The sequence below is a fragment of the Apodemus sylvaticus genome, chromosome 9 (assembly GCF_947179515.1).
Source record: "Apodemus sylvaticus chromosome 9, mApoSyl1.1, whole genome shotgun sequence".
Taxonomy (NCBI): Eukaryota; Metazoa; Chordata; class Mammalia; order Rodentia; family Muridae; genus Apodemus; species Apodemus sylvaticus.
This window is the reverse complement of record NC_067480.1, coordinates 54,228,170-54,236,949: the sequence shown is the minus strand read 5'-3', so window position 1 is coordinate 54,236,949 and position 8,780 is coordinate 54,228,170. Positions and strand designations below refer to the sequence as shown.

Below are 8,780 nucleotides of genomic sequence, written 5' to 3'. Positions count from 1 at the left end.
CACATTAAATAATTCACTTGAACTATAAAGAGAAGATGCAATTTGCATTTTAAAAGAGAGGGGGCTAACATAACACTTTTCTACCTGTGTAAATTATAGATCATTAATTCATGCACCCTGTGGGAGCTCAATAAAGATGTATTAAATTGAACATATCTTTTATATATTTTATGTAGCTTAACAAAGCTAGAACACAGATTCTAATTTGGTTTGCTGAGAGAATCTCTTCTTTAAACATAATTTACATAACATAGTAAACTGCAAGCAATCTCTTAGAGACAGGTGGCATTCTGGCCCTTTATATGTTTGCTCCTATAGTGGGGTAACCCTTTAAGACCATGCTGCTGTTGATGGTCCTGCCTCCCTAGCAGGAGATGTTGTGTGTTTTAGTTACACTTTTGTTGCTATGATAAAATACCACAATCAAAAGAGTTGGAGAGAGCTAGTTGTCCATAATGACAGAGAAGGCAAGGCAGCAGGAGCAGGGAGCTAAGAGAGCCTATCTCAGCTACATCTCAGGAAGCAGAGAGGGTGAACTGGACCTGAGGCAAGACTGCAGGCTCTCAGAGCACCCTCCAGTAGGGCAAAGAACATCACCAAATAGGTGGTCACCAACACCAACTCAGTGTTCAGATACATGAGCCATAGGGTACATTTTTCATCCAAACTAGCACAGTGTCTCAAAAATGGTTTGTGATTGAACTTGTAATAAATTGGGGTCTATGTCAGTTGATTTTCTTAATCTATGACTATATAGATTGGAAGTTAATCTCTAACTATATTACATTGGAAGTTACTGTAAAATGAGTGTCTTAAGACCTAATAGGCAGTTTGAAGCAATTCTGTTCATGTTTGTTGGCTATACCCCTGCCTCAAGTATGAATGTTAGGGCTTCTCTATCAACATAGCTGCCAAGACCTGCTGAGGTGGGAAGTGGAGGTGAGAGAAATTAGAGTGGGCCGCAGAGGGAGAGGACAGGAGCACTGGAGCACTGAGCAGCAGCCATGGAGGGAGTTCTTCTTCATCCCACCCGGCGCCTCAGCATCTCCCAGTCTGAGAAGGTCCTGCATGTGTAAAATGCCAAAGGTAGGTGGGGTGTCGTGAAACGTTGCTTGTCAGAGGTCCTGCTGTTGGTATGTTAGGACTTGGCTCAAGAAATTGAGGCCAGCTAGGCGGTGGTGGCGCATGCCTGTAATCCCAGCACTCTGGGAGGCAGAGGCAGGCGGATTTCTGAGTTCGAGGCCAGCCTGGTCTACAGAGTGAGTTCCAGGACAGACAGGGCTACACAGAGAAATCCTGTCTCAGAAAAAAAAAAAAAGAAAGAAAGAAAAAGAAAGAACTAAAGAAATTGAGGCTCACAAGCCTCAAAGTCTGCCAGTAGAGCTAATGAACAAGTGCTGATGGTGAAGTTCGAGCCCAAAAGCGGTCAGACTTTATCAAGGCCAAGACAGTATTAAGTTTGAGTCTCTTGGCTATGAAAAGCTAAATCCATGTTCAAAGCAGAAGGGTATTATTTGGGGAATGTTATTAGGGATAATAACAACATTTGATTAGGGAAAACTTCAGAGAGATCAATGGCGAAATGTTTTACAGATACTGTTTGCAAGTGACAGTGTTGTAAAAAATTTTAGTGGGTACAGGAATTTGGGATTTCCATCTAGGAAGTGTCTTTGCTAAAGCCAGACCAGTGGTTTTCCTCCTGACCATTGACCAGTGGCCTGCTACCTCTCAGTGCTTTTCTTGACTCTCTCTGCTTCACTGCAACTATATTTCTAATGCTTGCCTTGGTCCTCTGGCATCTAGGGCAGAAACTGATAGGATCTCTTTGTTGTTTTATTTTGAGTGGAGCTGGGGAGCTGGGTCTCAGAGTGCCCTCATCTCTGGTCCTCCGGGCGGCAGCTGCCTCTGCCTTTTCTGAAGTCTTTTGGAGCAAGGGGAGCACTTCTGGTTTACTAGCTTTGGGCCTTTCTCACTGTTCCTTTTGGCTTCTTAGCCTAGACCCATCATTCAATAAAATAAATCCCTGCATTCTTTCTACCTGGAAGAGCAGTACATTATATTAAAATGAACAAAAGTTCTACCAGCTCAGAGAACTATAGACTGTTGAATCTAGAAATGTAAGTAGCACTAAGTAAAGTTTTGTTGCTAAGCACAGACAGATGAAAATGGAGAATTGATAAACTAGGTGGGCAGCAATAACCAAGTGCCACAAATGCTGAGGAACTTAAAGACTACTTCACCCCAAAAGAGGAGTGCTAGGATGCAAAACTTTGCTAATGAACACCAACTGAATATACATTTTTTAGTTTGTTCTAGAAGGCTTATAAACAAAAACACATTTACATAGAATGTTTATTTTTCACTTTAATTATAACAAAATGGCCTAACAAGATGAAAGTTAGTTGCTGACTTCTATCACACAAGGATAGATCTCCAAACCATTTTGTTAACGGAGAAGTTATATTCTGACTGGTGGCCTCACATATCATTCTGCAGTGTCTAGCATCTGGATAATCTCACTAATGAGCGGACGCTTTTCAATATCCTCTTTTAATTTTCTTTTGGACCGCATTTTACGGATTTCATACTCTGGGGTGGCATATAAGTGAGCTAAGCCCGCTGACACCATCCGAGGACTTGCAAATTTCCAGGCGGCACTTTCTCGTCGTTTGTTAGGCTCTGGAGCAGTGTATGGTCGTGCACAGTGTTTTGCCTGATTATGGGAATCATCTGGACTCTTGCCTAAAAATCTTGCTCTTGATTTTGATTTTTTAGGACATTTAACTGAGGGTGCGTGTAAATCGTCGAATCTATCCAAACAATCCTAAATATTGAAACAAAACATCAAATTGGTAAGTTAGGCTTCTTAAAAACACATTGTTTCATTATAAGGACTCTTTCTAAGAGCAACAGTTAAGAAATGCCCTGATGTCTCACAGGCAGTCCCAGTGCACGCTATGTACCTAGCCAGGGCTTGCCACTAGATACTCCCTTACAAGTCATGTTTAAAAAACAAACAAACAAAACAAACAAAAAAACAAAAACCCCTCACCTTTTTAGAGGACTTGCTGCTTAAAAGGGTGAAAGATATGAAACTGACACCAAGACGTACTTAAAGAGCTGTCCTCTGGGGTCAGACTCAGGCAACGCTGGTCAGCCCAGTCTATAGTTCTTCCAGTCCAAAATATCTTTCCCATGACCTCAGATATAAACTATCAGTTTTGATATTTTACTTTTATAGCATCTAAACTTGTATTGATCAGTCTATACAAGTTAATTTAATAATCATCTTTGTTAGCATGTATATATGTATATATATGTATATATACATACACACACACATGCACACACGCACACACGCATAGGTACAGCGTAACATTCAAGTTGTAATTTTTGTTTCTATGGGGCTTGATCTCAGTACATAGTCCGAGCTGGCCTCTTACTTAGTCTTCCTGTCTCGGTCTCCTGATTGCTAGGACTCTAAGTATATAGCATCAGACCCAGCTTTATTATCATGTTTACATTAAAAATAATTTGCAGCCTGGGCAGTGGTGGCGCACACCTTTAATCCCGGCACTCAGGAAGCTGAGGCAGGCAGGTCTCTGAGCTTCAAGCCACCCTGGTCTACAGAGTGAGTTCCAGGATAGCCAGGGCTACACAGAGAAAGCCTGTCTCAAAAAACCAAAATAATACCAAAATACATAAAACCATATACATATATATTTATTGTATTATATATGTATTATATATGGTTTTATGTATATATATATAAAATACCATGTAACATATTAAATGTAAATATATAAGTACAATATAATAGTTTTATTATATATTATTTTGGTATTATTATTATTATTTGTAAAGTGTAGTCCCATCACTCAGAAGGTAGAGGAAGAAGGATTACCATGAGTTCAAGAACACCAAAATAACAAGAGGGGAGAAGTAACAGTTCTCCTCTTTACATATTTTATGGTTTTATTTTAAAATAGAAAGTTTTAATATGTGACCCCTAAAAGTCTATGGTACTGTTAGCTATACAGTGGTGTGAGCTAGTTTATTCACACAGTGGTCCACCCTCTTTGGGGGTAGGAGTATGACAGCCACCCACAAGAATGGTTACTTTGATAGGAGATAAGGTAGGAGTGTACTAGTTCAATTGTAGGTCAGAAAGCTTGGGTAGGACTAATAAGGATGTGGACAACCAGAGAGATGGTCACTGGTGCTCTTCTGTCTTTAGCCCGCTGGCTTGGAGCTCCCTGTGTAGTGCAGGTTGGCCTAAAACTTGCAGTTATCTGGCCATTGGAGTGCATGGTGTATGTACCATACCTAGTGAGTCTTTTTCTTCTTGTAGGTGGAGCGAGCCCCAATCTCATTTTTAAAGAGAGTTTCTGCTGCATTAATAATTATTAAAAGCTTTAGCTCCAAAGCTGATAGCTAGGGTATCAATGGAAGGACATGAGATCCACACCACAGGTTCAAAAGAAGTACCTTCTATTCCTAGATTTTAAAAAAGGATCTGCTCCTTCAAAAGGAGTGGGAAATACGAAATTGAAAACCAAACAAACATAAGAGGCTGTCTCTGGGATCAGGTCCCAACAACACAGCGTTTTTGTCTTCTGACTGATTCATTTTAGAAATTCTTTCATTTAGAAAGAGTTCAGAAAATAAAAGGCCATCTTTGTGATCATCTGGCAAACACTCCAGTGCCATGCAATCCCATTGTCCATTGGCTATAAAGGTTTAAACCACGTAGTCCTCTTTATGGAGAGAACGAAGCTGCCCTGCCCTGCTTTCACGGACAGGGTTGTGAATGCTGGGGAGTAAGGGCCTGAACTGAGTCTCCAGAATCCACATTAAAAGACAAAAACAACCAAACAAAAACCCTGGGCACACTAATAAGCATTTGGAATCTCAGGTCTGGGATGTGGACTTAAGATTCCTGGAGCTTGCTAACCAACTGGCCTGCAACTCTAATTGGCAAGTCCCAGATCAATGAGAGACCCTGTTGAAAAGCAAAGCAAGACAAAACAAAACAGATAAAATGTGTGGCAGTGAGGAGCAGCAGCCAGGGTTGACCTCTAGCCTCCACAATATGTACATGTGCACCTACACACACACACACACACACACACACACACAGACACCTGCATTCAGAAGACATAGATATTCTAAGGCACATTATTTCTAGAATGTCAGCAACTACAGAAGAGAATATTAGAAAACCATTATTACATGTATAGTTCTCCTTGCAGTCCAGTGAAGTAAACTCCTTGGCACAGACTTCCGGAGATGAGGTCTTGTAGTGGGCAGTGTGGCTGGTAGTAACCTAACTATCTTGTGAAATGACTTTTTTGGTTTGGTGATGTGGTCTCTTTCTTTTCTTTTGGATTTCATGTTTTCTCTCTTCAGTACTTCTGGGAAGAAGAATGGCCTTGAGTTTTTCTCATTTTCTTTGTATTTAAATGACTGGGATTCAGAGATCTTGGCCCGTTTTTCATTGCAAACTTCATATGGGTTTCTATAAAGAGTTTCCATTTCATTTTTGAATTGTGCAAATGTAACCAAGTGTTTTTTATTGTTATTATTATTTCCTTTCAGTCTCTGATAATAGTGGTCTAATTTTGATTGCTCCCCAATCTCTGGTTTGACATGAAGGAAGGTGTTAGTCTGCCATGTAGGGAAGGACAGCCTGCTTACAGATTCATTTTCTTTTGGTATTTTGCAATTAGGGAGCTTTAGATAAGGTGAAAATTCTGTATCAAGTTTTTCCTGAGCAGTCAGCTTATAAATGTTATTGTTCTCCCTTTTGTCGAGTTGCTTCATTTTCACTATCTTTTCAAAGCAAGGTTTTGGTTGAATTGTTTTTGATCTGCTATCCCAACTGTATGGATCTTGACTCTCTGTTTTGTAGACAGAACTTTCTACTTGAGTAAACTGCATGAAACCAAGATCTTTCTTCTGTTTCTTAAGTGATATGTCTGAAGGTCTTTCTGGTGACCTAGTTAGTGAATTTGCCTGGTTATTTTTGTTGAGGGAAGAATGCATTTGTATTAAATTTAGCGTTTCTTCTTCCCTGGTATAAATAGTTTTCTGTTCCCATATTGTTGGTAGGTTTTCTTTTAAATTTTGTGAGAAAGAATTTTCCCTTTCTTCCTTTCTGGCCAGTTCTATTTCTCCACATTTATCTTTAAGCAATGTTTGTAAAGCTGTATTTTGACCATTTTTTGAATATTTCATTTGCTCTTCTGAATCCTCCCTCATAAAGTAACTTTCATTTCTAAAAGGCAAATTTGTTTTTATGTGTTTTAGTGGTATGGGAGGTGATTGGAGTGAGATAATTTCCTGGCTGATCCCCTTTAGCTGCCTTTCTGACACCAGCCCTGACTTATAAAGTTTTTCTATAAAGAGGACCTGGAGGTATTTGCTCAAATCAGTTTTTAGACTTAATAATTCATTTTCTGATAAATCTTGAAGATAATTTTGTAGAGATTTGCTTACAGGGTATTTCATGTTTACTTTAAGGCTTGAACCAAAGTTCCCACCTGCAATGTCTTGGCCTAGCTCACTCTGGCTTCTCACAGGGGACATGCTGGCATGGAGAGCCACCGTGTCAGAAGACACGCCGGCATGGAGAGCCACCGTGTCAGGAGACACGCCGGCATGGAGAGCCGCAGTGTCTGTCTCATTGAATAAGTTACTCACTGAAAGATTCTTCAGGAAATAATTTTGGAGAATTTCACTTAGAAAAGCTCTAAGTTTTGTTTCTAGATGTTTATCTATGAAATGATGGTTAAAATTATTTACAAAAGACATGATTTCTTTTACAGTTTCTGAGTATTTCTCCTGAAAGGGACTTTGCTCTTTTAACTCTGATTTCTCATTCATTAGATAGAGCTTGTGATAGATTGTTGGTAAGTCCTCCTTGGTGATATGGCCTGATTCTGTAAGTCTTTCAACAAGGTAATGCTGAATGTGTTTACTTAACTCAGACTTCAAATTTTTTACTTCTGTCTCCGAGAGTTTCTCTAGAAACACACGCAGCTTTGGATTTAAAATGGGTTTCCTGTCTACTTTTTTCTCTGCTTTATTAACATTCTCTTGGATTTTTTCTAAGTGTTCTGTACCACTTGATGAAGAATGTTTAATTAGACTTTCTGACTCTTTTTCTGGCTGTTGTCTTCTTTCAGACAGATTGTATTTGAAGAAAATACTGAAGATATTTTTTAGGAAGGATTTTAACATTGCTGTGTCTGTGTCTTTAACTTTATCCAGTGAGCTACTTGAACTCTCTAAATTGGAGCTTAGCTCTGTCTCCTCTGTATCAAGACTCTGGTGTTCAGTTGTCGAGTCTGACTTTCCATCTGTCACTGGGTATTTTGACTCTTGTGTAGATATACTTTGGCAGTCCTCTGTATATTCAGCTCCGCTCACAGAGGAGGTTAGGGGGTTGATGCTAGATGTATTCTGCCTGGAAAGAAGTTTTATTTGGCTCCTGATATCTGAATACTGCTCTGTGGAAGAAGTTGTCTGTGAGTCCAACAAAGAGTTCTGATGTTCTTTATCTAGTTCTATCACTTTGATTATCCCAGATTCTAACAAAGTATTTACAGGAAAGGACTGTATTATTTGACTTATGACAGATTTGGACTGTGACAAGTGAACTTCATTGCCTTTTTCTTCATAGTTGAGAATCTGTGAAGATACACTTCTCTCCCAAGGTGTCAGCAACTGATCCTCTGAGTCCCTCTGGACCTCACTTGAGGTCTTTCTTCCTATCCCCAGTTGTGAGAATATGGGTGCAGTGAATATTTGCTTGATAACGTACTCATATATGCTACCATTTAAAACATGTTCAGAGCTAGATTCTTCACTTACTAAATGTTTTTTCTTGAAACTACTCTTTCTGTTCATTGGAAAATTTCTTTGAGCAGCCTCTAAGAGTTTTTCAGAGACATGATCTTCTATGTTTGAAGATTTTCCTGGCTCACCTTCTGGAAGTAAATCTTGAGGACTATTTTTAACTACAGGACTTAAAAGAACCTGAGAATTTAGAAGGTCTTTTGATAAAAGCCAGCTGTTTAGATCTTGGACTTTTTCAAACACTTTGTCATCTGTGCTATCAGATGGCTTGCTGTGCACACTTGGAGGTGGAGAACTGCCTTCATTGTTTTTGTAGACATCTGGTTTAGAAAACAACTCGTCTGAAAGGTCTTGTAGATTTTTACTTAAAATTGATTTGAGTACTATTGACTGTTTTAAAATTTCAATATCAGATGTAATATTTATTGAGTTTGAGGGGTGATGTATATTTACATTTTCTGTCACTGATGATGCTTCTTGGACATTTGATAAAGATACATTTGGGAGCCATTCTAACTTACTCTGTATATCTGAAGAGTCTACTGTGGAGTTATCAGGATCCAGCACATTCTTAGTAACTGGTGGTTTTGCTGTGTTGGTAGTAGTATCTGAATTGACAGCAGGATGGCCACTTGGCAATCTATTGTTGCTATCTAAAGACTTTGTTGAAATGATACTGGGATCATGTGATAACTTATTAGCATCTGAAGACTTTCTTGCATTGATACTAGACTCACGGCTTAACTTACTTGGATCTGAAAGCTTTGTTGAAATGACACTAGGATCATGGGACAATTTGTTAGGATCCGAAGACTTTGCTGAAATAATACTAGGATCATGGGACAACTTATTAGGATCAGAAGACTTTGCTGAGATAATACTAGGATCATGGGACAACTTATTAAGATCTGAAGACTTTG

General features: G+C 39.2%; 1 protein-coding gene across 1 annotated transcript in view; it reads right to left on the bottom strand.

Moving 5' to 3' along the window:
* Positions 1-2,485: 2,485 nt before the first annotated feature.
* Positions 2,486-8,780, bottom strand: part of LOC127691901 (cation channel sperm-associated targeting subunit tau-like) — a 30,045-nt gene continuing 23,750 nt past the window's right edge. Inside the window, exons 8-9 of the mRNA XM_052191832.1 lie at positions 5,233-8,768; positions 2,486-2,824 (exon numbers count right to left, since the gene is read on the bottom strand). Coding sequence (XP_052047792.1) covers positions 2,486-2,824; positions 5,233-8,768 — 3,875 coding nt within the window. The remainder of the gene's footprint in view (positions 2,825-5,232; positions 8,769-8,780) is intronic.